The sequence below is a fragment of the Natator depressus genome, chromosome 3, assembly GCF_965152275.1.
Source record: "Natator depressus isolate rNatDep1 chromosome 3, rNatDep2.hap1, whole genome shotgun sequence".
Classification (NCBI taxonomy): Eukaryota; Metazoa; Chordata; order Testudines; family Cheloniidae; genus Natator; species Natator depressus.
Window position 1 is genome coordinate 8,090,505 of NC_134236.1, and position 27,796 is coordinate 8,118,300.

The window sequence follows — 27,796 nt, forward strand, 5'->3', positions numbered from 1 at the left end:
TTACCTCAAACTGGAAGAAAACCAGCAGCATCTGACTTTGGAGTGCTTAATTGCGTGACCGGAAGGGTCCCTTAATGTGGTTTTTAGTGGAATTTCTGAGGTTTATTTAAAATAAATGGCAGGATTTGGAGCTATTTGGCTGGGCCCTGTGGGAATAGGTGCGAGCTCAGCAAGGCCAGGGCAGTTTGGGAACTCTGGCCTCATTTAGTAAATAAACAAATTAATTAATAAAAGAATGATTAATTAATTAATTAATTGAATTAATTAATTAATTAAAGGACGATTTACCCTGAGCAGCAGGAAAAACACCGGGGGAGATGCAGTAGGGGCTGTGAGGTAGCGGGGAAGGCTCGTTATTTCAGACTTTTAAAACTAGGCTGGACAAAATAGTCTTTTCCGTCTTATAGGGGCAGGTTCCCTGGAGGCCTCACTCCCCTGAAGACAAGGGAAATAAACCAGCTGAGAATCTGACCCCCGCCGTGGGGTGCATGACAGATTGAGTGAGATCTGGCTGATTTTTCATCCTCTGTCTCTTTGTTTGTTTAATGGTGGCTCAGGTCCCCCAGTGCCCTTTGCACGGGGAGCAGGAGCTGGACTTTGGAGTCTCTTCAGGGCAGGGACCGTGTCTCCCTGTAGGTGCAGGTTCAGTACGTGGCACAATCGGGGCAGGATCCTGGCTGGTGCATTTGAGGATCCCTGTCATGTCCCTTAATAAGGTTCTCCAAAGTTGCCCCGGATCTCTCCGGTCAGCTTTGCTCTCTCCCAGCCTCGAAAATAGCTTCTTTGTGTGACATCATCCTTTGGGTACCTGGCCTGCAAGGAGTTACTCAGGCAATCCCTGCTTCCCTGACAAGAGGCTGCCCAATCAGCAAAGGCCCTGGGCTCGGCCAATCGGCTGGCTCGGAGGTGATGTCATGGTGAGAGCCTGGCAAGCGGGGCTGATGCTGGCAGGAGCCCTCAGCAGCAGTAAGTGAATGAGTAGCACCAGGAGCGACAGACAGAGCAGGTGTTGGGGGTAAGTCGCAAAGGAAGGGGAAGCAGCAAGGAGCTCAGGCAGGGAGGCCAGCATGGGGGGTCTGTTGCTTTGGTGGGTTTGAACCCTGGGATCCCAGGTGGGTTGGGCCCGGCATTGGGTTAGCAGGACAATCCCATGGGGAGGAAGTGGCGCAAGGGGGTTTTACAAAACTGATTGGCACCGTTTGCCATCTTTCTGTTCCATGTCTCCTAGAAGCCCGGGCTGGGTCTGAAAGCGCCGTGATCCCCCACATGCAGAGTGGCTCCCCGTCGCTGGGTGCGTCCAGCTGCAGGCTCCCTCTTTGTCTGCCTGTCCTGTCTGACTCCCACGTGCTGGCTCGCTCGCACCCCTTTGCTTTGAGGTGCAGGGTCCGGTGCCTGTAGCAGCGTCCAGGAGTGGTAGCCACTGGACCACTCCAAGAGAGAGACTCCCAGCTCCACCCCAACAGCTGGGCGCCAGCTCCCTCCTCCTCATCATCCCAGAGCTCATCTGTGCTTGGAGCAGGGCTGTCTGTGCCCAGCTGGTGGGTGCATCCCCCCAGGCAGAGAGAAAGTGCAGTGAGTCCAAATCTAAATGAACTGGTTGGTTTTTTCCTTTCAAAAGTGGGTGCCAGTCTTTACTCTGGGGCTGGATCCTGTATGTTTGACGTTTTCTTTCATACTAATCTGTCTAGCCATAACCTGGATTGCATGGGATTTTATCTCTCTCTCTCTCTGTGTCTTTCTTTCCTGCTCAACCCCACAATAGATGCATTGGGCCTAATTCTGATCTCCAGCTGGTGTAAATGAGGAGTAGCCCCACTGAAGTGAGTTTACATGGGGGTAAAGTCAGTGTATGTGGGATCAGGATCAGGCCCGCTGAGTTCAAGGCTCGCCGGCTGTACGCTGGGGGGTCTCTCTGATCCCACTTCCCAACTGGCAGAGAGGAGGGCTGCAAGTCCCTGCCTCCCTGTCCACGCACGCCACCCAACCTTTGGGTGGAAAACTCCATTAGCCCCAAGTAGAGTCAGTTAGGGTCACTCCATGCTTCCGGAACATGCCCCGAGGATGTCGCCTTTGGGGGCAGCCCCACCTGAGAGCCAGCTGGGGTGGGACGGGATCGCAGGGGCCTGGACCGGGGGTTCCCAGGTGGGACGTCCCGGAGACGGAGAGTTCCAAAGAGGCTTCCCCTGCCTTACTAGATGGGAACACCTGGTACCAAAGCAGCAAGAAGTGAAGAAGCAGCCAGGCTGGGGGGGAGGGAGGATGCTGTCAGTGCTGGAAAGGGTGTGGGGGGGCACAGTCTGCTTTATTGATGGAGGCGGGAAACATTCTTTCCTTGTGATGTCTTTAAATATTATTTCAGATGGGGTGGGGCAGGTGAGAGAGAGGAGGACTGGGTGGCAGCTGGAGGGCATTGAGCTTTTAAAAGCTGAACCAGCCCTGGAGAGGGTGGAGGTTTCCCCGCCTGGGGAGGGCTGTGCAGGCAAATCACACCAGCCCTTCCAGACGCACGGACGCCTCATTGTTCAGCCCAGATGAGCTCATCTGGCATTATGCAGGGCGGCTGCTGCCTCTGCCTAGCAAACAGCAGTGCTCACAGCAAAACTCAGTGGAAGTCGTCAGTGGGTTTGTTTTAACTATCAGCGCCTGCTTCCACAGTCCTGGTGGGCTCCCTGCCCCGCAGCCTGCCTGGCCCTCAGGCTGTTTCCAGCTATGATGCTGGTGCCCCTCAATCCTGACCTGCAGCCCCCCCCCCCGGCTATTCCAGCCCTGGGCTCCCTACACAGCCCTGTCCAGGCCCCTCACTCCTGACCTGCAGCCCTCCTGCTATCCCAGTCCTGGGCTCCCTACACAGCCCTGTCCAGGCCCCTCACTCCTGACCTGCAGCCCCCCCGGCTATCCCAGTCCTGGGCTCCCCACACAGCCCTGTCCAGGCCCCTCACTCCTGACCTGTAGCCACCCTGCTATCCCAGTCCTGGGCTCCCTACACAGCCCTGTCCAGGCCCCTCACTCCTGACCTGCAGCCCCCTGGCTATCCCAGTTCTTAGCCTCTCTTGAGTAAAGAGGTACAATGTGGAGATTTGTGTGGCGATGCTGGGAGATGGACAAACATCCACTGGGGCCTGGGAGGAATCGTTTCAAGCGTTCACTGCAACCAGGCCTTCAGAAGGGCTAGCCCGCGGGCCCTGCAGCACACTTCTTCATTAGCCACTGAGGAAGGTGCCTTTAAATCGGAGCAGAGGGGTTCCAGTCAAGGTGGCCGGGCTGTGCGCGCTTGGCCAGGCTGTCCCCACGCTGCATGGCATGTCAGAGCCCCTCCCGCGTTTTGTACCTATGTCGGCCTCGAGTGGCAGCAGCCACCCGTGGGATCAGCCTGCACACTGCTGCAGCGGGGGAAATTCCCCCTTCGCTGAATAGGGAGCAGCCTGGGTCGGGGGGCAGTAGGTCTGGGCCCTGGGACGTCTACGCTGCCCCAGCACGTGGCTTAGCTTGGTGCCCCGGAGTTGGGGGAACGATGGGTTAACGACTTCTGACCTATTTGGCTAGTCTAGGTTTTTCCAGAGTACCTGTCGCAATGGCAGCAGGATTCACTCCACCAGTGACACACGTTTGGTGTTCAGACACCAGCTCAAACCGCTCCCCGCCATTAGCCCCTTTCCCATGTGGCCCAGCCTACCCCGGTTAGCGTGACATCCCCGGATAGGAGCGCTCTTTGCTCAGCCCTGGCTGTGTGGCTGGGGCTGTCCAGGAAATAACAGAGTTTTACAGAGGGGTTTCCACGGAGAGAGGCCAGGTGCTTGCAGAAGAGGGGGACCTCCCCCCCCAAGAACCTTGGATGAGTCAGGTATTCGCCCCACTGCCACTGTAGCCTAGGACAACCCATTGGTCTTCAGTGCACGTGTGGTCTCTGACGGGAGAGCTAGAGGGCCAGGCGGGGTGACCCCAGGGCCCTCTGTGATCTCCAAACCCAGAGGATCAAAGAGCAGTTTAGCAAACTCTCCTCCTGCTGGGATGTCAGGGGTGCTGGAAACAAGGGAGAGGTCCTGGGGGCCATGGCCCACCCACTTTTTAACATGGGTGTAGTAGCTGAGAGCAGCCCTTGGCCTGCGTCCCTACCCCCTGGGGCATGCCACCCAGGGTACGTGGGGGGTCTGAGGCTCCCCAAAATGGTCCGGGGTTCCCTGGGCAGCTCTTACCATGGCTCAGCTCCAGCTTCTGGCCTGACCAGGGGTGGGGCCTTGGGGGGAAGAGGAGGAGCAGGGGGCGCTGCCACAATTCCCGTTTCAGTGCCCCCCCGCCCCGAGGTTCCGGCGTTCCTGTGTGATGTGACTAGGTCTCTAGCGTGCCGGGCCACGGGGCTTCCCCTGAGACAAGGCGATGGGGATCTGAGGGATATGGAGGGTCGGTGGCGCTCACCTGTGGCTCAGGATCAAGGCACTTCAGCGGGGGTGAGGGGACTGGGATAGCAAGGGGTGCTGCGGGCTACGATTGAGGAGCTTCGGGGAGGGGGATCTCAGGACAGGGATGGCGGGGGGTGGGAGGGCTGCAGGTCAGGATTGAGGGGCGTCAGCAGAGCTGTGTGTGGGGAGCCCAGGACTGGGACAGCAGCGGGGGCTGCAGGTCAGGAGTGAGGGGCATGGACAGGGCTGTGTGGGGAATGGGATCTCCCAGGACTGGGATAGCAGGGTGGGGGGGTACTCTCGGTTGGGACTGAGGTGCAGCACCAGAGCTGTGTGTGAGGAGCCCACGGCCAGGTTAGCAGCTGCAGGCCTGCTCTGAGATGCACGGAGGTGACCTCATTTATCCTCTGTCTCTGGGCATTAAAGAGCCCTGGCTCGAAGCCAGCCCGGCGTGGCCAGCAGGGTTACTGTCATTTCCGAGTCCTATCGCTCTGACAATGTGCTGGGCCCTTAGTGACAGGGACGTGCTGCCCACAAGGCCGAGGAAGATAGGAGCCCTCGCAACAGTGAGGAAACTCCTTCCTCTGAGACCTCCCTCCCCCCCACACCACCCCAGCCCCCCACCACCAACCCAGGCTCCATAACAAGGAGGCTGGGTGGCTCCTGGAGATTTGCTGGGGCAGATCCACTTGGGTTCTGCTGCTTCCCCAGGTAACAGCTGGCAGGCAGGTTCTTAGCTCCCCACCTGCCGTGTTCTCTCGTGATCCCAACAGGGCACTGCTCAAAGCCTCTCCCTCCAGGCCTGTCACCTCCTGCCCGTACCTCGCTCTTAAAGAGGAAAGTTGTCCCCATCTGGGCCCTGCTTCTGGATCTGCCTGGTCGGTGCTGCCCCAGACCCAGGCGAGGGGCGGGAGCGCGCGGGCTGGATCAGATGGGGCTCAGTGAGCCGCCCAGCGATTCTGCCACGGCTCCAAACCCAGCCCATTCCCCCAGCTGGAGGAAACAATCCACCCATTGTCAGCACGCCGGCTCACAGCCAGCTCCCCGGGCCTGGCATGAGGCCAGGCCCATTGTTTGGGCTCCTCTTTCCCCCTGCTGTGGGGTTTGTTTACGTGGCACAATGTTGCCCCGGGACCTGCTGGTTCTTAGAGCCGATTCTGGATGCCAGGAGGTACCCGGGGGCCCACAGCTGGCTGCACTGGGGGCCCTGGGCCAGTCCAATGCCAGCTGAGAGACCTTAGCTACTGCACTTTGCATGCCAAGAAGAGGGTGGCACAGAGGACGCTGCTTTAACCGCTAACACCCTGGAGCAATGCCGACATGCATCTGCAGCCCCCCCCATCTCTCCTGCAACCCTCCCCCTCCCCCCCCCAGTGACTGACGCCCCGTCCTCCATCAACAGACCCACCCCTCTCTCAGGCACCTCACCTGACCCCCTATCCAGCCCACTGCAATGGATTTCTCCATTGCAGCCCACTCCTGCCCCCACAAACACACACACAAGGGTCGTCAGTGACAGCACACCCCTGCCTGGTGTTGGGCCAGGAGCCAGGACATTTGGCACCAGCCGCCTCCGCACTCAGCGCTTCTCTCCAGCATAGGCAGCTGCCACAGCCCGGTAACCTGGTCGCACACCCTGGAACAGGTCAGTTCAACAGGGCATAGCAAACCTGGCTGGGAATTGCATTGCCTGCCCATCCCTGGCTTGATAGCTCTTGGAAAGCAGTTTAGAATCATAGACGATCAGGGTTGGAAGAGACCTCAGGAGGTCATCTAGTCCAACCCCCTGCTCAAAGCAGGACCAATCCCCAACTAAATCTTCCCAGCCAGGGCTTTGTCAAGGCCTTCACTCCCTCTGTAGACTTTCAGTAGCCAGCTATCGAGCCAGACTCGCCGGGGACTCAGCCAGAGCTTGCAGGCCTTGCTGGATCTTTCACTGAGCCCGGGCCAAACCCTGGATTTGATTGACCCTTAGGGACTGAGTTAGTCCTTATTATGAAAGTCTTGCCCAGCCCTGGCCTGAGCAAGGTGAAGGGTGGGGCTCCTGGCATGCAGGAGATATGGGTTCTAGCTCTGCCATGGCCTTTTTGTACAAGCTGGCACCAGATTCTTAACAGCTCCGTGCCTCAGTTTCCCCATTTGTAACAATGATGGTGAGTGCTTTGCACTTTCGGAACTTTGCACAAAAACTGCTATCTAACTATACACTGTTATTAGCCTTCCTGGGTAGCGCCTAGAGATCTCAGCAAGTCTGGGCCCTCAATATGCTGGATGCTTTACAAGCATATAGTATAGCCCCAGGGAGCTGGAGATCGATAAGGTTCAATCTATTATTAGCCTCCCAGCCTCCCTTCTGGGTAGGTAACTATTATTACTTCCTTTTCAGAGATGGGTAAACTGAGGCACACAACCTGCCCAATGTGGCAGAGTGGAGTCAGTGGCAGAGGTAGGGCTGGAACCCCCGAGCCTAGAATCCACAGCCAGAAGGGACCCTTTATGCTCATCTATTGCGGCCAGTGCTCTCCCTCGCCCAAAGATTCCTGCATCAAACCCAACACCCTGGGCTGCTGAGCAGGGGCTTTTCATGCACAGCCCCCAGGCACCCTCCTTTGGAATTAGCCAGGCCAGGGCTCAGCCTTGGCAAGGCTCTCTCGTTAGCGGAGCCAGTGCAGTGGGGAGAGTGGGGTTCAGGCCTGCCTCGGCTGCTGCCCCCCCATCTGACATCGGGCTTTCCAGTGGCACTCAGCGTTGGCCCAGCGCCACTCCCACCAAAGTCAATGGGCATTTGATCATTGAAGCCAGCGGGATGTTTACCATTGACCTCAATAGGAATGGCATTGGGTTAACATTGAAAACCCACCTGCCACTGCGCTGTGCCTCAGTTTCCCGTATGTGTACGATGGGGCTGAAACTCTTTCCCCACCTCCCTGGGCCGATTCAATCCGAGGGGCTTTGAGATCCGCAGAAGGAGGGTTCTGCAGCAGGGCTAAGAGCTATTACAACACCCCCTACTTTGGGGGCCAGCTCCTGATGCTGCTCAGGGACCAGCTGGAGCTGGGGAGAGCGGGGCAGCCGGATGAGTACAGGAATAAAGACCTGTGCCCTGGGGGAATCAATCGGGGACACTGGGAAGAATTTTAATTGTGGTCCCTTTTCCAGCACTGTTCTGGGCGACCCATTTAAAGAGAGGCCAGCGTCTGTTTTTATTCACTGTACCCGGGCTGGGATAGTACAGGGCACATCGCATCCTGCCAGCCTGGCCTCCCAGCCGGGGGGTGGGCGGGTCACAGCTCAGAGCAGGGCAGGCTGAGAAGCCGCTGTGGTGGAGAGCTGTTTAGTGTGAGAGCAGGCCAGCGTCCTTCCTCTGCCATGATCACCAATTAAAGGCCAGACGGGACTTGTCTGCCCGCCTGAAGACCCCAGGCCACAGACAGAACTGCACCTGGAGATCAGACTTCCCATGGGGCTGAGCTAGGTAAGCAGCTGATCTTAATTGTAAAGGCTCCAGGTGACAGAGGGAGGAGGTATTTTTCATCGGTGTATTTTTCATAGCTGAAAAACCTCTTTTTGTTGACAATCAACATCAAAACCTATTTCCCTTCGAGAAAGCCAGTCCCGCTTGCTATCCTTTTGCACCCTGGTTTGTTGTTGTAGGGTTGCCCATAAGCAAGACACACATTTTACCTTAGGTCTGGTATTGCAGGACTGCTCTGAGTGTGCTGGGCTGCACCTGCTGCTTTGTTATTGTAGGGTTGCTTGCGAGCGTTGGCCTCCACCCACTGGTTTGTTGTTGCAGGTGGCTGCGTGGATTGGCCACACTGATTTATTATGGTAGGGCTGCTCAGAAGCGCTGGGCTGCCCCCTGCTGGGTTATTATTGTAGGGTCACCTACTGAGTTAAACTTGCTGATTTATTTCTCAGCGGGTTGTTCGCGAGTCCTGAGCTGTCCAGGCTGGTTTGTTATTGTAGGGTTGCTTGTATGATGCTGCAGCCAGTAATTGTTTTGATGTGCAGGGCGGAGAAAGGTATGAAAGGGTTTGCTTTGACAATGAAAAGAGATGATCTAAAGAGGCGTTTAGAAAAAGCTCTTGGTGGGAAATCATACCACGTCTTCCCAACCTTGGCCATGCCCGCTATGCAGAGAGAGCCTGCGGGAACCAATCCACGGTCACACGCTAGGGGTCGGGGAAAGCACCGGTGCTGGGGAAGGGGGGCAGAATCCGAGACTGGGGTCATCCGATTGGCTTGAACCTCAGGACAGGCCTCTACCAACTGAGCTAAGGGAGTAACTGCTGCCCCGGTGGGGGGGTCTTGGGAATTAATTGTGCCACATCCTGGCATATCATAAGGAAAAGAAATTGGACTCTGGGCTCTGAGACGGTGCTGATTCCAAACACAAGAGGCATCAGCTGTGTAACGTGGTGGGGATTCACGGGCCACGCACACGTGGCTGAAAGACCGGGAGACGCCTGCGCCCTGTAGGAGAAATAACTTGACTGGTAAATTACTTCAGTGGCATATGCCCCAGTAGTCGAGTGGGTCTTTCCAGGCCAGGTTGCCAGCTCCCGGGCACTGGTCTGAGGGATCCTTTGTGTTATGAGTAAATCTCACTGAGTATCGTTAGCGATGAGTATCAGACTCCCCTGCCCATTGTCCCCCACCTCGTACTGCGCTGCACCCCTGCAGGGATGCGTGCCTGGCCGGGCACCCCCCAACCTGTATGAACTTGGACAAGCAGGGAGCGAAAGCTGGAATATGTGACCCACAGACCCATATAGGCCCTGCTGTGCTGGCCGCGTGTGGTCTCCGAGGGCTGCCGGGCGTTACGTAACGCTCCGGCTGTGGGACCTACGCCCCGTTTCAGAGGCTCCTTCGCTGCAGGGAGGGAAGAAAAGCGGCTTTGTCTGCTCCGGTGGCTGTTTTTTTCTTTGCTTTGTTTTGTTTGGCTTCCGAAAGAACGGTTTGCATTGTCCTGATTGCCCCCCTCCTCACCTCCTCCAGCTCTGCTGATGCTCCTCAAGCCTGGCCCACAATGGCCCCTGTTATGCCAGTGCTGGGCTCCCTCCTCCCCCCTTCCCCCCCGCCCCAGCTTGGCTAGTATGATTGCTGCAGGGCAAGTGTCAGGTGCACCAGCGAAAGGAGAGGGGGAAGGGGTGGGTGGGTCGGTAGGCACTGGAATAACATGACAAGCTGCACGTCGGGCCTATGGGGCATTGGCACAGCGGGATGTGGGGAGCCAGGGCTGGGATAGCAGGGGGCCGTGGGTCGGGATTGAGGGGCGTTGGCGCGGCGGGGTGTGGGATAGCGGGAGGCTGCGGGTCGGGATTGAGGGGCGTTGGCGCGGCGGGGTGTGAGATAGCGGGAGGCTGCGGGTCGGGATTGAGGGGCGTTGGCGCGGCGGGGTGTGGGATAGAGGGGGCTGCGGGTCGGGATTGAGGGGCGTTGGCGCGGCAGGGTGTGGGATAGCAGGGGGCTGCGGGTCGGGATTGAGGGGCGTTGGCGCGGCGGGGTGTGGGGAGCCAGGGCTGGGATAGCAGGGGGCCATGGGTCGGGATTGAGGGGCGTTGGCGCGGCGGGGTGTGGGGAGCCAGGGCTGGGATAGCAGGGGGCCGTGGGTCGGGATTGAGGGGCGTTGGCGCGGCGGGGTGTGGGATAGCAGGGGGCTGCGGGTCGGGATTGAGGGGCGTTGGCGCGGCGGGGTGTGGGATAGCAGGGGGCTGCGGGTCGGGATTGAGGGGCGTTGGCGCGGCGGGGTGTGGGATAGCGGGAGGCTGCGGGTCGGGATTGAGGGGCGTTGGCGCGGTGGGGTGTGGGATAGAGGGGGCTGCGGGTCGGGATTGAGGGGCGTTGGCGCGGCGGGGTGTGGGATAGCAGGGGGCCGTGGGTCGGGATTGAGGGGCGTTGGCGCGGCGGGGTGTGGGATAGAGGGGGCTGCGGGTCGGGATTGAGGGGCGTTGGCGCGGCGGGGTGTGGGGAGCCAGGGCTGGGATAGCAGGGGGCCGTGGGTCGGGATTGAGGGGCGTTGGCGCGGCGGGGTGTGGGATAGAGGGGGCTGCGGGTCGGGATTGAGGGGCGTTGGCGCGGCGGGGTGCGGGATAGAGGGGGTTGCGGGTCGCGATTGAGGGGTGTTGGCGCGGCGGGATGTGGGATAGCGGGAGGCTGCGGGTCGGGATTGAGGGGCGTTGGCGCGGCGGGGTGTGGGATAGAGGGGGCTGCGGGTCGGGATTGAGGGGCGTTGGCGCGGCGGGGTGTGGGATAGCGGGAGGCTGCGGGTCGGGATTGAGGGGCGTTGGCGCGGCGGGGTGTGGGATAGAGGGGGCTGCGGGTCGGGATTGAGGGGCGTTGGCGCGGCGGGGTGTGGGATAGAGGGGGCTGCGGGTCGGGATTGAGGGGCGTTGGCGCGGCGGGGTGTGGGATAGCAGGAGGCTGCGGGTCGGGATTGAGGGGCGTTGGCGCGGCGGGGTGTGGGATAGCGGGAGGCTGCGGGTCGGGATTGAGGGGCGTTGGCGCGGCGGGGTGTGGGATAGCAGGGGGCTGCGGGTCGGGATTGAGGGGCGTTGGCGCGGCGGGGTGTGGGATAGAGGGGGCTGCGGGTCGGGATTGAGGGGCGTTGGCGCGGCGGGGTGTGGGATAGCAGGGGGCTGCGGGTCGGGATTGAGGGGCGTTGGCGCGGCGGGGTGTGGGATAGAGGGGGCTGCGGGTCGGGATTGAGGGGCGTTGGCACGGCGGGGTGTGGGATAGCAGGAGGCTGCGGGTCGGGATTGAGGGGCGTTGGCGCGGCGGGGTGTGGGATAGCGGGAGGCTGCGGGTCGGGATTGAGGGGCGTTGGCGCGGCGGGGTGTGGGATAGCAGGAGGCTGCGGGTCGGGATTGAGGGGCGTTGGCGCGGCGGGGTGTGGGATAGCGGGAGGCTGCGGGTCGGGATTGAGGGGCGTTGGCGCGGCGGGGTGTGGGATAGAGGGGGCTGCGGGTCGGGATTGAGGGGCGTTGGCGCGGCGGGGTGTGGGGAGCCAGGGCTGGGATAGCAGGGGGCCGTGGGTCGGGATTGAGGGGCGTTGGCGCGGCGGGGTGTGGGATAGCAGGGGGCTGCGGGTCGGGATTGAGGGGCGTTGGTGCAGCGGGGTGTGGGATAGAGGGGGCTGCGGGTCGGGATTGAGGGGCGTTGGCGCGGCGGGGTGTGGGGAGCCAGGGCTGGGATAGCAGGGGGCCGTGGGTCGGGATTGAGGGGCGTTGGCGCGGCGGGGTGTGGGATAGAGGGGGCTGCGGGTCGGGATTGAGGGGCGTTGGCGCGGCGGGGTGTGGGATAGCTGGAGGCTGCGGGTCGGGATTGAGGGGCGTTGGCGCGGCGGGGTGTGGGATAGAGGGGGCTGCGGGTCGGGATTGAGGGGCATTGGCGCGGCGGGCTGTGGGATAGCAGGGGGCTGCGGGTCGGGATTGAGGGGCGTTGGCGCGGCGGGGTGTGGGATAGCAGGGGGCTGCGGGTCGGGATTGAGGGGCGTTGGCGCGGCGGGGTGTGGGATAGCAGGAGGCTGCGGGTCGGGATTGAGGGGCGTTGGCGCGGCGGGGTGTGGGATAGCGGGAGGCTGCGGGTCGGGATTGAGGGGCGTTGGCGCAGCTGAGCAGAAGGGGGCAGGGGATGAGGCTGCTATTGAACACGGTCACCTGGCAACCGCCTCGGCCCGCAAGGCCCCGTGAGCCCGACTCGAATAACCGGGCTGGAGGAGGGGGTGGGCGTATGCCCAGCTCAGCCCCCGCTGAGGGGTTACTGGGCACGGGACTTGGCGAGGCATGATTGCCTTGGATTAGCTGGGCCGCCACCTCCTGCCCCGTCTTCACCAATCTATCCCCTTCCCCGCCATTAACCTCAGGCTTCCTCGGCTGAGGGGCCGGCGAGCCCAGCTGAAGGGGATTCTCCTCCCCAGCGAGCCGTCCAACGGGCCCGTCCTGGTGCCGTGAGGCTGCATCCGCTGCCATGACTCAGGCCAGCCTTCACCCATCTGGGGCTCCTCCAGGGGCCCCCCCGAGGCTTGCAATGGGCACGGGGGATTTGCAGGGCCGGTCCATGAGCAGTGCTGCTTAGAGCCAGGATGGCCTAGTGGTAGCACCGGACACCTGGATTCTCTCCCTGGCAAGCCACTTCTGTGTTCCTAAGGCCCTGTGGGGTCTCACTGGCCCCTCTGCACGGTGGGGACCAGCCCACTGGTCTCGCAGTGCGGCTGGTTGGCTCGGCTCCCTGGTGTCTTGAAGCGCCCTGAGCGCCTGGGGTTTGAATTCTGTTTAAAGGACATCGCTGGTAGAAATGCAAAAGGGGGGGAACATCATGGAAGTGAGCAGGGTGTGGGCTGGCAGTGAGCCGGGGGTGGGGGGCGGTCCGGGGAGGGGGGTGCGTGGTTGGGCGGGTGGGTCGTATATTGAGGGCACCGGGTGCGTGTGTTTGTGTCTCCGATGAGTTTCACTGGGTGGGAGAGAGAGAGAGTAAATGGTATTTGTGCGGGGAAGGAGACAGAGGGGGTGGAGATATCCCACCCACCCTGGGCAGCTGGAGTGTTTGAGCATCCCTTTGTGAGGGGGGGTATATATGGAGAGTATTTGCAAACTGGATACTAGCAAAGGTCTGGCTGTATCCACGGGGCTGGGCAGAGAGATGTGCGGGGAGGGAGTGTTTGTGTGTTTGTGTGAGTTTGTGTCCCTGTGCATGTCTGCCTGTGTGCTCGTGTGTCAGTGTATATTTTGGCCAGACAGGTGTGACGGCATCGTGTGTTCATGGATCACGTGTGGGTGTTGTGTACCTAGGAGCGGCAATGCGTGGGAGCTGTGTTCATAAGGGTGCTTATGTCCGGCTTGCGTGGCTGTCTCTGTATGTGTGTGTGTGTGTGTGTGTGAGCACCCTGCTTGCCTAGAGTGCCGTTAACAGGAGCCCTGCTGAGCACTAACCATCTGGTCTCTTTGTTCCTGCAGGCCCCGAGAAAACTTCTGGCCACACTTCATTCCCAGCCTGCAGAAGGAACCCGAGCACCATGACTCTGGCCGGTACGGACGTGCCGTGAGATACCCCCAGCCCGCGGCACCTCACTCCCCCTGCTACAGGCATCTAGCCCTGACCCCTTTCCTGTGGGACAGGCAATGGCCTTCGTCTCCATCAGCCACGTGCAGGGCAGGGGGAGGATGAGGCATGGCCGCAAGCTCGCCCCGCTGGGTCCCTAGCCCCGGCAGGTGCCTAGAATCACTCCAGCCCCTGTTCCTTTTGAGTTTCCTGGGAGAGTCACCTGGTTAAATTAGCAGCTCAGAAGATGCAGGAGGTGGCCCAGATAGAGATGGGCTCAACCCCCACCATGGGCAATGCCCCCCATGGGCAATGCCCACGCCTCCCGGCGCGCTCCTAGGGGGCTGCAGCGGGGAGGCCTGGGTGTTGCAATGCAGTCGAACATGCCTAGCATGCCGCTTTGCTCTTCCACCTCCTCATTTTCCCACTGCTGCCACCACTCAGCGCTCCGGGATCAGGTCACAGCTGGGGTTTTGCTTCACCCCGGCAGAGCTCTGCAGACCCAGCCTTGCTGCTACAACTCCAGCAGGGGGCAGGCAGCCTAGCGAGTAGGATGCTGGCTTCCTGGGGCTCTGTTCCTGGTCCACTCTGCCTCAGTTTCCCCTGGGACAGCAACACTTGCCTGCCTTTAGGTTCAGTGACTAATGGGTGTGATCGCCATGACAAGTGATGTGAAAAGTGAGGAGCTGTTGGTATGAAAGAAATTTACCAAACTCAGCAGCACAGGACCTGTCTCAGCCACCATCCCCCCGATTTCACTGCTGGAGGGGAGGGCTTGGAGCCGCGGGTTTGGAATCCCTGCCCGCAGGTGGACCTGTTCGTTCCCTTGAGACAGACAAGGAGGGTTTGGCTCTGGGGTCCTTCCCGGCAAACCTCCTCTCTGCCCCGCAGCTGCTCCATCCCAGAGGTGGCTGCATTTCGGTCAGGGAGACGTGTGCGGGGCGACTCAGAGCAGGCCGGATTCTCTGGCCGTCAGCCGGGGCTGCGGAGACTGACTCTCCCAATGGTGTTTTCGCAGCGTACAAAGAGAAGATGAAGGAGCTCCCCCTCGTGTCCTTGTTCTGTTCCTGCTTCCTGGCCGACCCCTTGAACAAACCAGTGTATAAATACGAAGGTAGGTCACTCACCGGCTTGCTCCTGTTAGGAGATGGGGGGTGGAGGGGGACCAGTGCACATTCATTCCTTCTGGTATTACCAAGGGCTTGCTGTGGGGAAAACAGCTGGTCTCCTGGGGTCCCCACCTGTCCTGGGACCCTGCATGGCTCTATCCCACACAGCAATCATCAGTCTGGGTGAGGAAGGGCCCCCGAGGGTGAGGTTCACACCGGCTGACCCAGAGGCATCCAGACCTGGCTGGGGCTGTGCAGCTGGTGAGGGCCACCTGCTGGCAGAAGGGAGGATGACACCACAAAGTTTGGTGCGAGAGAGTTTCACTCGGCTCTCGTAGGAACAGCTGGGAAATCCCTTAATAACGAGGGCAGAGGCCGGAGATCAGCTAGACCGAGCTCATCTGGAAAGCAAACTAGCTCGTCACAACCCTCACCCCGGATCAGGGCGATGATTGAATCCCACTCCTTCTGCCCCAAAAGCCACTTCAGCTAAGGGAGAGACTCCATGAGCTGGTAGCAGTAGGAGGCTGTTATCCTCTAGCCAGACCAGTGCCTGGAATGGGACATCACCCCTTTAGCCGGTGTATTACTCACATCAGTGATATTGGTTGCATCTGCTGTTATTTCCTCAAAGGCCTTTCTCTCCTGGCCTATAATTAGCCTGCAGAACCCACTCTCACTAATTGCTATTATCTTAGCACAGTTTAAAAAAACCCCACTGGGCATTTACGTGATGAAGCACAGCCTCTGGCTAGGATAACAGTGATCAGGGCCATCCACCCTCATGCTTCCTGGTACAGACAGATCACCACATGGGATCAGGAAGAAATTCACCTTCCCTTCCCTCAGGTACAAAGGAATTTCACCACGTCAGAAGCATGAAGCATTGGCGTTTGTCAAAGACAAGCTACTGGAATAGGTAGCCCATTGGTCTGTTCCTTTCAGACAGGAACAATCTTCCTTGAGTCTCCCTTCATCTTACTTGTATTGTAAGGATCTAGAGGCAGGGCGCACAATTTCCTGGGTACTTTCTATGGCACTGTGCTCACTGCTGGCACTCAGCAGATGCTAGAGAATAATAATAACGTTGGCTCTGGCTCCCACCGGCGAGGAGTCAGAAATGCAAGGCACTGACAGTGGGCGTTTCCACAGATTGATTTTAGGGAAGCCACAGCTAGATGGATCATTCCAGGTGACTCGCATTGGCAGACCCAGTCATGCTCGACAGCAAGGATCCGTGGGAATTGGGCATCACCGCCCTCGGAGTGGCCGGTTCCCCACCACCACCACCGCCACCTGCCGGGCCCCTTACACCTTCTGTTCTTGTGTAGGCGCGCAGTGTTAGGTCACTCTGGAAGGCGCTGGTCCCAAGCAGCAGAGAGCCTGGCTTTCCGGATTGCCACGAGGACTGGCTCATGCTGAAAACTGGGCTCTTGGCTGCATTGTAGCCTGTATGGTTTCATCTTCTATTGCCAAAGCATAGGATCCTAGAGCCATAGAACCACAGGGCTAGAAGGGACCGTAAGGGTCACCTAGTCTCACCCCTGCCAAGATGCAGGATTTGTTGTGTCGAAACCATCCAAGGCAGATGCTCTCCAGCCTCCTTCTGAAAACCTCTCGTGAAGGAGCTTCCACGACCTCTCCAGGCGTCTGCTCCATTGTCCTGCTGTTCTCACAGTTAGGAAGTTTTTCCTGAGATTTAATCCAAATCTCCTATGCTGAAGTTTGATCCCATTGCCTCTCGCCCTGGCCTCTGTGGCAAGAGAGAACAGCTTTTCTCCATCTTTTTTATGGCAGCCTTTCAAGCATTTGAAGACTGTTATCATGAAGACCACTCTCTTGTCTCCCCTTCATCTCCTCTTTTCCAAACTAAACATGCCCAGATCCTTCAGCCTTTGCTCGCATGGCTTGTGTTCCCCCCCTTTGATCATCTTTGTCGCTCGCCTCTGGATCCTTTCCAGTTTCTCTCCATCCTTTCTATTCAGTGGTGACCAAAATTGGACACAGTTCTCCAAATGAGGCCTATCCAGCACCGAGTAGAGGGGTACTAGCATTGCCCGTGAGGTGCATGGCATGCCTCTGTTCATGCAACTCAAAATTGCATTTGCTTTTTTTGCAACAGTATCACATTGCTGACGCATGTTGAGGTTGTGATCCACGACAACTCCCAGAGCTGGGTGCGTTTTTTGTGTGCGTGGCAAATAGCTGTAGTAGGTTGTTATGCTCCAGGGGGATCAGTCCCTGGAATGGGACATCATCCCCTTAGCCAGTGTGTGAGTCACAGCAAATTCACCAAAAATACATTTTTCAGGTCAACGAAACTGCTAGTGAGTTCGGGTTGGATTCAGCAAATAGTTTCTGCCAGAAAAAAAAGTGGGGGGGGGGGGAAAAGCTTTTTTGAAATGTTGGAACGGTTTGTTATTTAGCTAATTAGAGAGAGAGAGATGAAAAACACCTCCCCAAAAAAACAACTGAAACAAAATGAAACAGCATTTCATTTCTGGGTCAAACTTAACATTGTGTGACTCAACGATCCCCCTCCCCCCCGGCCCGGCTCTTCATTTCAGCACAAAAAACCAAAATAAGTCAGCTTCAGTTTGAACCAAACCAATTCCCTTCCCCCCCCCCGCCCAGATTTTTCGGTTCAGCCGCCAGACCGAAAAAAAACCCCTACTATATGATTCCCTTCTATCTGCTCTAAGCTGAACCTTGTCCATGAAGGGCCATGTCTCCGCAGGGGCATTGCCTGTACCCTGGCACTCTCCTGCTCCTCCCAGCCAGGCCCGCTCCGAGTTTACATGGCCCATTGTAAGCCAGGCCAGCCCGCAGCCTCCTTGCCAGGGACAAGCCGTGAAACCGGCTGTGTTTTGTGCTTTGAACAATGGACTGGCACAGGAGGGCGGGGGGCGGGGGAGGGAGGGTCTGCTGGTGGGTGTGTCGGCTCAGAGAGGGTGATGGAGCCTGAGACGAGAGGGCGTGTGAGCAAGAATGAGGAGATAAGGGGTGAGGAAATGGATGAGTGACCGGTGGCTGGTGTGTAAGGGGGACTGTGTGTGTGACTGCGGGGGGAAGTGTGGGTGAATGCCGGAGGAAAAGAGCGGTGAATGGGGATGAGTAAACCAGGAGGAGTGTGAACATGGGCATAGGGGGTGAATGAATGCTCGGTGCATGAGGATGTGTGTGTGAGTGTGTGTTAATACTGGGGAACTGAAGGTGTGAATGGCTGCTGGAGGACTGAGTATGTGTGCGCTGGTGTGAGTGGATGGCAGAGGATTAAGCTTGAGTGGATGTGAGTGTGAGCAGCTGGTGGGGAACTGAGTGTGAGTGAGTGGCTAGTGGTGGTGGACCGTGAGTGTGCAAGTGGGTGTGAGTATGCAAGAAGGCGTGAGTGGCTGTGGGGGGGTTGAGTGTGTGTGTGGCTGCAGAGCGGTTGAGTGTGAGTGTGTGAGTATGTGAGCCAGTCCGACTGCATGGCGGTGGGGGCAGTGTGTGGGTGGTGCAAGCAAGTGTGAGTAGCTGGGGGTGAATGTGCATGGGGATGGGTGTGTGCGTGGGTGAGTGTGAGCAGGTGTGACTGAGTGGCTGCAGGGGTGCTGTGAGTGTGTGAGCAGGTGTGGGGGGGTGAGTGTGTGAGTGGGTGTGCGTGGCTGCAGGGGGCAGGGCGAGTGTGCGAGCGGTAACGCCTCTCTCGCTCGCTCGCTCTCCCAGCAGACACCGTCGACCTCACCTGGTGTGTCATTTCGGACATGGAGGTCATCGAGCTGAACAAGCGCACCTCGGGCCAGTCCTTCGAGGTGATCCTAAAGCCGCCGTCCTTCGACGGGATCCCCGAGTTCAACGCCTCCCTGCCCCGGCGGCGCGACCCCTCCCTGGAGGAGATCCAGAAGAGGCTGGAGGCAGCCGAGGAGCGGCGGAAGGTAGGCAGAAGGGCCCACGGGGCTCGCGCTGCGTGTGGCGGGAGAGAGGCCCTGGGGAAACGTGGGACATTGGGGCGCTGGTGCGTCATGGCGTGGGAACAGGTGCAGAGGATTCTGGGAAGAATCTGAGGAGGTCCCTGGGGAAGCAGTTGAATGTAGTGGGCTCACGGGGTGACGAACTCACGACGCCCGGCCCCGCGTCCTCCTCCAGACGGCGCAGCCCATGGGGGGGAAAGGGCAGGCTCCGCGCAAAGCCATGGTCAAGCGCCTTCTGCCATCACCAGGGCCACTCTGCTGCGGGCGCTCGTCCAGCCCGGGCAGGCATCCCCCAGTGGGCATGTGCCACCTGGCTAGCTCATGTGGTTTGCCGGCATGTGAACTATTGATCATCCTTCAGCAGCCCCCACCATTACGGTGGCCAGGTGCCCAGTTTTCGACTGGAAAGTCTGGTCGAAAAGGGGACCTGACGGTGTCCGGTCAGCTCTACTAACCGGACACTCAAAGTCCGGTTTATGTAGGCGGTGGAGGCGGGGAGGCGCCGGGTCATCACCCGCGCCAGCCCCTACTCAGCCGGGGCCACCTCCTACTTGCATCGGGCAGCTGCCGCTCCCAGCCCCGGCTCTGCAGGCAAGTCCCTCCTGAATGGGTGGGAGGGGAAAAGCAGCGAGCAACAGGAAGCGGGGGAAGAGGAGTGGATGGGGGGCAGGGCCATGGGGGGAGAGGCGGGGCAGGAGCTGGGCTTTTGGGGGGGAATAGGCAGGGCAGGGGTAGGGCCCCGGGGGAAGAGGCAGGGCAGGGATGGTTCCGGCACTCCTGCTGGAGTGTCCGGTTTTTAAATATTACCAAGTCGGCCACCCTACCCACCGCTGACCCAGCCACCAGGAGCTCTGCTGGGCAGCAGTTCGGCTCAGTGCCAGCCTCTGAATCGCCCTTCGCAGGAGAGGGAGTTAGAGATGCCCTAACGGGTCTCTCCCAGCTCTCGCTTCCGCTAGTCACACGAGGGGACACCTCCGGTCCTGCCTTAACTCCATGCCAAGCTCTGTCCTCAGCACCCTTGGGCGACTCCACTGAGTCCAGCGGGGCCCCATGGGTGCACCGGGAAGGGGTGGGGGTAAGACCTTGCACTGATTCTTTCTGGCCAACGCTGCAAGCTCCCCCCGTTGCTTGGAACCGGGCTGTCGTGAAAAGCTGAAGGCAGGAACACTTTCGCACGTGGCATGGGCTTGTGGAATGACCGGCAGCTTGGCCATCACTGGGCTTTGAACCGTGGGAGCTAAGAGCCGGAGTCGCCGCACCTTGAGCTAAAGGACTAAAGCCAAGATCCTCAAAGGTATTTAGGCGCCTGACTCCCATTGAGTTAGGCACCTAAATACCTTTGAGGATCCAGGCCTCAATCTCCTAGGCAGCAGCTGTGGCTGGGGTGGAGCAGGGGTTATGTATCGCAGGCTGAACAGCTGGTTCCACTCGTGACTCAGGCACCTCGCTGTCCCCAGCGGGCCCGGGACTCTGCGTGGCTCTCGCCCAGCCCTCAGCCGGCTTGTCCTGTTTGCTTTGTGGGTGCAGTACCAGGAAGCGGAGCTCCTGAAGCACCTGGCGGAGAAGCGGGAGCACGAGCGGGAGGTCATCCAGAAAGCCATCGAGGAGAACAACAACTTCATCAAGGCAGCCAAGGAGAAGCTGGCACAGAGGATGGAGTCCAACAAGGAGAACCGGGAGGCCCACTTAGCAGCCATGCTGGAACGCCTGCAGGAGAAGGTGAGCGGAGGGTGCCGGACGCAGGGCCGCAAGGAAAGGGCATGGCAAGGTGCAATCGATGCACCCAACAGGTGCCCTGGGGTGTCCCGTATTGTTATTACATCTCAGTAGCACCCAGAGGAGCCAAGATCAATGTCCCCATTGTGCTGCACAAACACTGAGTAAGAGAGAGGCCCTGTCTATTCAGACTGTAAAGACCGAGGCAGGGTTATTAGGCCCTTTGGACAGAGGGGACACTGAGGCCAAAAGCGATGACAGGCCAGATTTTTAAAGAGATGTAGGTACCGAAACAGACAGACAGGCGCTCAAGTCCACCAAACCGGTGCCACTGACCTCGTCAGAGCTACGGCTCAGGTCCCGCTTAATCCCCCGGGGGCTGAAGTTTCAAAGCGGCGTAAACCCTGACGCCGCCCCCGCAGCTAACGAGCTGCTCGGAGACCTAGCTTGAGCTGAGGCCCTGAGCGGGATTCCCGGAGGAGGCAGGGGACCGCCTGGCTCACCAGCAGCCCCCGGTCCACCAGGCCGGCTCTGAGCCAGGCCTAAAACCGGGTACCTGTCAGACCCCGCAGCAGGAGGGCCAGAGACAGGCCACCCAGAGATAAGGAGGGCAGCACCGCACCCACATGAAGGACAGCCACTCAGGGAAATGCAGGCCGAGCGTGTGAGCGGGACAGGCGGAGGAGGGATTTTCGGCTGCTAGGGCCCCATCGAAGCTGACTCAGGTGTCTGACTCTGGGGGAGAGTTCACAGCTGAGGATCCCACCCGGAGGCATCCATCTCTCGCCCACACCTGCTCAGCCACTTAGCCCCTAACCCTTCCCCGCCCTCTCCTCAGCATTTCACTCCTGGCTGGCCTGCTTCAGAAAACCCCCTGTTTAGGGGCTTAACGATCCCCCTAGACCTTGCAGGGAGCCACCAAAATCAGGGCAGAAAGTTCTGTTTAGCAGCGGGTCACCCAGGGGCTGGGCCTCGTTCTGCTCTGCTGGGCAACACCTAAACCCCTTTCCCAAGCTGGCCCCAAGTGATTTGCTCAAGGCCAAGTCTGTGGCAGAACTGGGAACCAAATCCTGCTCTCTTGAGACCCAGCCCAGTGCGTTGCCCCCCTCCCTAGCCATGCCGTCCCCTGCTCCCCTGGCTCCACTTGGGGCTGCTTCCCTCCTAGCTCTCTTTAATCTCGGCAGCTTGATTCTTAATTGCGAGGGGGCCAGCTGCAGCTGCTGGTGTTGGGGGTGGGTTTGGGCAGGGGGTCTGCACCACGTGACTCATTGGGCCCAATCAGCGCCTCCAGCTGCTGGGTAGCAGCAAGATAATCACAGACTGGTGCAGGAATCGGAGTGCGGTGGGCGGGAGGGAGATGGGGGAGCTGCCCGGGAACCTGACTCCCGTCAGTACAGAAGCACAGATTTTGGTGTCCGCGCTGAGAGAGGGCCAGCAAAGGCAGCTGCCTTGTTCAGTGATGATCATTTCCCTCGACCGCCTGCCTGTTAATCTGACTTGGGCTGGTGTTAAGCGATTGCCCCTGTCCCCATGGAAAGGGAGGGGTCATTGGTAACCCTACCATCTCTCTCCTTCCCTTCCCTTTGCCTGCCTGGGAGGGAGACTCCAGACCCAGAAACCCACCGCTGGGATGGGGCTTTCCAAATGGCGGTTCCCATCCCTCTCTCCAGCGCCTCTCTGAAAGGCTTTGGGCTCAGAATAGGGTGGCAGAGCAGGGTGACCTTCGGGGACAGCCAGGCAGTTCTGGACAGGAGTCAGAGACAGGCCAGGCAGACAAACAGCTGGGCTTGTCGGCTAGCTCATGAGGGCAGCTGCTGGGCCCCTTTTCCATCTCGTGCCAAGGCATGTCCACTGAATCTCTCTCTTGGTCTTCCCCCAGCCGCCAATCCAGGCTGGTCTATGTCTCAGTTTAAGGTACTTCGATGGCCCCATATCTGAGCACATCACAGCCTTTACTGTCTTTCCCTTTGGACGGCAGGGCAGTGCAATGAGCCCCATTGTCCAGATGGGGGAACTGAGGCACAGGGCGCCTGGGGCAAAGCAGGGATTTGAACCCACGTCTCCCAAGGCTCAGACGAGCACCCTCACCATGGGTCCCTCCTTAGAGACTTCCCTGCTGCTTTGTCCAGGCTAGTTTGAAAGGCCCCGAGCAAAGCAACGCCCAGCCCCTTCCCAGGGAGACTCCACAGCCTGGGAAATGGCTCATTCTAAACGTTCATTTGTTCCGTTTCACCTCCTGTCTCCTAAACCCAGCTCCTTGGGCTGCCCTATATGCAGTTCCCCTGCCTCCTGGGTTACAGCGCCCCCGCCGGGCGCCATCCACAGGGGACAGCGCCCTGGTACAACCCAGCGAGGAGGCCTTGGCGCGCACACTCCCCCGTGGGCCACACCCCTTGAACATTAATAGACCTCTTCTGTCTCCTGGAAGAGAGATAAATAAATCCATCCCAACTCCAGTGCACCAGGTCCTGCTCCTCCGCCAACTCCTCTCCTCACTAGCCTCCTCCAAACACCTTCTCCAGCCTTCACCTTGTATCCGAGACCAAGAGAGTGAGATGGAGAAGACCAGTCGAAGCGCACGTCTACAATGCAATGAGAAACCCGCGGTTGGCCCTGCCAGCTGACGCAGGCTCGCAGGACTGTAGATGTTTTGTCTCGGGCTGCAGCCTGAGCTCTGGGACCCTCCCACCTCGCAGGATCCTAGAGCCCGGGCTTCAGTACAAGCCTGGACGTCTACACGGCAGTTAAACAGCCCTGGGAGCGGAGCTCCGCGCGCCTGAATCAGCTGCCATGGGCCAGCCGTGGGTTTTTAATTGCAGCGTGGACATGCCCTCTGTTCACAGCAGTCTCTGGGACATGCAGTGTGGTCTTGTCTGATCGGCTCCGCCTTTCTAGATCTGGGCCAAGGACTATCCGTGCCTGGGCACCACTGCAGCCCTTAATAATCATGACACCGGTGGCTTTGGTGGTGTTACGCTGGGGAGGAACCTGGGCCACCACACTCTGTCCTTGCTTCCCAGTCAAACCCCTCCACAGTCCCCTTGTCGCTGCCCATCATGGAGTCCTGAAGCCCAGCACACTAACAGGGTCCCCCTTCCGCCTTCCCCCAGGACAAACATGCGGAAGAAGTGCGGAAAAACAAGGAGCTCAAGGAAGAGGCCTCGAGGTAGAGAGGCCAGGACGGTGGCGGTTTGGACTGACAGCTCCGGTGAAGCTTTGCGACCGATGACGGGGAGTTCCTCTGCTTGCTTTGTTTGTGAATGTGAAGATTGACCAGTGAAGCCATCCTATTTGTTTTGGGGGAGGGCGGGGAGATGGGGAGGAGAGAGATGGGGCAGGGGGGTGTTTGTTGGAGGGAGGACGGGGGGCGGGAGGGAATAGACACACCCCGTTTGGGAAGTCTACAATCCTCTCCACGGTTTCATTTTTACTTCCTCATCATTAGTGTCTAAGAAAGAGTCCAAACGAACAAAGGGTCGGTGACGCTGGCGGTTAGGGGAGGTGACACGACGGGGTGGAAGAGGGATGTGCAGCGTGGGTGAATTTAATTTGGGGATCGGTGCCGAGCGGACGGGGCTGCCCTGTCTGCATCTCTCTGTAACTGTGGGCAGGAAAGTCGTCTCTCGGGGGTGCGTGTAGCCTGTTCTGTGTTTGCCATGAACTTTGGTCATCAATACAAATGAAACATCTCCTTTCGGTGTCTCGGTCTTATTCTTCTTTCTGTCTCTAATGGCAGGCCTGTCGGGGGCCTGGCGCTGTTTGGCTTTGTTCTTCCCAGAAGCTCTTACAGTCTTTTGGAAATAATGCTCCTCCAGCAATTCAGTATTGTCAGACATTAATTAACAGGTTTCCCACCCTCTCTCCCCCCACCAATGAGAAACAGTAGCTTCCTAGAATGGCGTTATCTGCTGGTAGGAGACACTTGTTTGGCTATAGTGAAGTGGAGTTCAAAATCCTTGTGATCTCCCCAAGAGTGAGGATTTGTCAGATAGAGCCCGGGATGTCTCTTCTAATGAGAGATCCCTTTTTCTAGGTATGGAGCAGCAGAAAATCTTGCTGCAGTTTGGAGTGAGGAAAGCGGAGGGAGGGCAGAAGGCACCTGTGGCTGGGATTGCCGGGAGAAGAGACATTCAGCTCCATGGTGAGCTAGAGAGAATCCAGTGCAGGGCAGCGGAAGCGATGCTGATGCAAGGAGTAGAGAAGAGGGGGGCATGAAGGAGCCCAGATGATAGCGACAGGGAAGACGGGGGTGGGTATCTGATCACAGGTTATAACTAGCTTCAAGCTAGCTGTGTCCATGGAGAGGAGAATTACCGCTGAGGCCAGCAGGACAAGGAGTGATGTCCCGAAGGGAAGTGAGGAAAAGCTGAAGCTAGATATTCAGAATGGTTTCGTCCCAGCTGGGTGGTGGAGTGGGCTCCTGGAAGAGATGGTGGGTGCCTCCTTGTTACAGAGTTTCAAGGGCACATTAGTAAGGAAGATAGTGGAAAAGGGTTACCTCCAGATCCCTGGGCCGGGTTGCACTGAAAGACCAGCCAGTGCTGGTGTTCACAGCCCCATGTGCAGGGCTGACCTTCCCTCTCACTCCTGGAAAAAGCAGAAAGGCTGAGGTGGGGTCCATCCAGCTCTAAGCCAGAGGGCAGAGAGCCGGAGCATGGAGCCTCTCTACTCCAGCTGGCCTGCAGACAGAGCCTTCCAGCTAGACCGAGCCCTGTGCACCACATCGATTTCCCACAAGTGAGGTCTCGCTGGCCACTACAGCCAGATAAGGCTTTTAGGGCATTGATTAACTGAGAGGCCTTGATAAAGTGGCCTCTCTGGAGCTTTTATGATGAGAGCAATTAATCAGGGCCCCGCTCTTCAGAGACCAGCTCGACACAGGATCTGGGAGCTGCGGGGAAGGGGCGGGGAAGAGGCAAGGGGGGTCTGTTCCAGATGTGGCACCAGCTGTCTTTTTGTATACAACCATTGTAAATAAACTGCCTTGGCATTTCTTTCCTTTCTGTGATCTGTGCAGTGTCTCGGGTGCATTTTGTGCCGTGGCCTTCTGGCTCTCCTGCAGCCGTGCAGGGGGACGTGTGTGTGTGTGTGTGTGTGTGTACGTACACCCATGCAGTGAGTGCAGGGTGGGTGTTTATAAAAGAGCACATGGCCAGATCAATGAGTCGGCCAGTGGAGCTGCCCAGCCCCAAGGCTGTGAGGTGTTCCCAGTAGCACCGGGGCTGTAGCCGGTACCTGGCTGCCTGTGACATCACTCAAAGCCAGCTGTTAGTGGAATCTCTTTCCTTCTGGGACCCCTGGGGCCTGGCCTGCACGGCCCTTGGGGTACGACCCAGACCCCTCCTACTGTGCATTCAAGGTGGCGCAAAGCCCAGACCCCCCCACCAAACAGCCGTGGCTGTTCGACAGGGAGCTGTAGGCAGCTTGAAGGCCATACATGTCACTAAAGGGACAGCAGGTTGCTCTCGTGGCAGCTCCCAGCATGATTCAGGAGAGGACGCTTGGCAACCAGTGGTGACTGGTATTGAAAACTGGGGCCATAGTCTGCGTCCACCCACGAAACATGAGGACAGAACCACAGGGGTCTCTGAAGGTCACCTGCCCTTCCTGGTACCAGCCCCTGCAATCCCACACTCAGCCCCTGGAGCAGCTGCCTGCTAACTCATCAGGATGCCCCTGCCTGCAGCGTCCGCCGAGCCCATCAGCGAGTGGTGGCTAGGGAAAGGCAGGAGGCAGGGACGTGACTGGCTCCAGGGGCCTGTGTCCTGAGCCATGGTTCCTCTGGAGGCGTGGGTTCAAAGCCCTATGGACCGTGTGTCACTAAGGACCAAGGGAGCTAGCGGGTGGGCTGCCTGCCTTCACCTGAGGGAAGTGCTCTGGTGCTTGTCCTACACAATTTCCCTATACCTGGTGAAGGCCTGTGTGGGTAAAGTGCCTCTCCCCCCACCTATCACCCCAGCGGTGGGGCCAGGGCTTCATTGGGACAGGTAGCTGTGCGGTGCATGAGACTTTAAAGGTCTGTCTACACTGCCCACTGAGCCTGGGCTGTGACTCAGGTTTGAGCCCAAGCCCCTCTTCCATCCACACACAAATCGGTCGGACGCAGCTCAGGAGTGGGGTCCTAGGACCCTACTTGGGGAATGGGGAGGCGGAGGGGGGGGTCAGAGCCCAAGTCCCACTGTGATGCAGGTCTAAGCCCCGCCATCTTGCAGTATGGCTGCAGGTCAAGCCACAGACCTGAGTCAGAAGTACACCATGGACACGTTAACATGGTTGCAACACCTGGGTCCAACTCAGGCTGTGCGGACGCATAAGCGTGGGCTTGGGAACACCGAGTGCACGAGCCCGGGTCCCACAGACCTGGGGTTCATGGGCAGTGTAGACACGCCCTGACAGGCTGTATCCTCCCTGCCAGCAGGGGGCAGCCAAAGCAAGACAACTTTGGGAGTGGGTTTATATGACAGCTGGCTGGGATGGCAGGGGGCTGGACTCAAGCCTGTTCCTAAGACATGGGGGGAGTCTCTCTTACCCATTTCCAGTGGGGAGGCAGCAGATTTACTATCCCCCTGTCTGCTCACAGCCGGGTGATTATCTCCTTGGTGTAAGCATGAAGGCCCAGATCCGCCTAGATATTTGCAGTCAATTGGAGTTAGGCACCTCGATAGCTTTCGAGGATCTGGGCCACAATGTCTACCAGGTAGAGGGTAACATGCCTGGGCAGGGGAGCCAGCAGGGTGAACTCATGGCTCGTGGAACGAAAGCCCCATTTGAATCCAGGGAAGCAGTCGAGGGGTTCAATTCCACTTCGCTACGGCGGGAGTTCCAGTAAACATGAGTGCGCCACGCAGGGGACCGCTGTCCAACACCACGCTAGGACACGCCAGTGATGGAAAGAGGACTGGGGGCGGCGGGGGGGGGTGATATCGAAAAGGAGAGCAGAGAAACGGCAACGTCTGTGGGCCATGGTGGTGAGTGAGATGGAAATCGTGTCCTGGGTGGCGTCCCTCAGCCGTTTTGAACCATTTGCTGCTGGCGATTCCATTCCAGACGGAGTTCAACCTTGCCGGCCACGCTGGGCGAGACAGCCCACAGACTGCGGCTGCGTGGCCGGTTGCCTCCTGCCATGCCCAGAACCGCCACGGACGCCGCACTCCCTCCAGCACCGCGGGAGCATTGTCCCCCTGCCCCATCGATGGCAGCAGAATGCTAACGGCTCCATCACCGCAGCAAGGGAGAGGCGAGTGGGTCGCACCGTTCCTTGCTGCGCTAAGGAAGTTGCCGGAGCATTGTCCATTCAGGCAACCATCAAGGGATGTGCCGCGCGACTAATTTGTCCCTGGATTATGCACTGACCAGAGCCGGGAAAAGCTACTGACGGGATCAGCTCCTGCATTCAAGAAGGCTGATGACAAAGCAACTACCATGGAAATGGCGGAGAAGGATTCTCTGGAATCTAGGGTGAGCTGAGACATTCCCCTGCTGAATCGGCGAGGCCCTCGGGAACATAAGGAATGTCCCCGTGACTGTTGTGCACAAACGATGCACGCTAAGGACTGCTGGGCACACCACGGTTTTTTGC

The 27,796-nt window shown here is 58.8% G+C and overlaps 1 protein-coding gene across 8 annotated transcripts; it reads left to right on the top strand.

Annotated features, from left to right (window-relative positions):
• The first annotated feature begins 880 nt into the window (after positions 1 to 880).
• Positions 881 to 23,535, top strand: STMN4 (stathmin 4). Of its 8 annotated transcripts, XM_074947357.1 has the most exons (7): positions 919 to 1,015; positions 1,763 to 1,820; positions 13,355 to 13,426; positions 14,458 to 14,553; positions 18,257 to 18,465; positions 19,941 to 20,220; positions 23,328 to 23,533. In XM_074947357.1, the coding sequence occupies exons 3-7, from the start codon at positions 13,414 to 13,416 to the stop codon at positions 23,444 to 23,446; spliced, it is 717 nt and encodes a 238-aa protein (XP_074803458.1). In that variant the 5' UTR covers positions 919 to 1,015; positions 1,763 to 1,820; positions 13,355 to 13,413; the 3' UTR covers positions 23,447 to 23,533. The 8 variants fall into 8 exon arrangements, with proteins under 8 accessions (XP_074803457.1, XP_074803458.1, XP_074803454.1 ...); XM_074947356.1 differs by lacking the exon at positions 1,763 to 1,820 and having other exon boundaries at positions 881 to 1,015; XM_074947353.1 differs by lacking the exons at positions 919 to 1,015; positions 1,763 to 1,820 and adding an exon at positions 1,273 to 1,291 and having other exon boundaries at positions 18,260 to 18,465; positions 23,328 to 23,535.
• Positions 23,536 to 27,796: the final 4,261 nt, after the last annotated feature.

Coding starts and splice junctions, on each gene's coding strand:
- STMN4 (XM_074947356.1), top strand. Junction 14,554..18,256: donor ACCAGTGTATAAATACGAAG/GTAGGTCACTCA, acceptor TCGCTCTCCCAG/CAGACACCGTCGACCTCACC. Junction 18,466..19,940: donor CAGCCGAGGAGCGGCGGAAG/GTAGGCAGAAGG, acceptor CTCGTGACTCAG/GCACCTCGCTGTCCCCAGCG.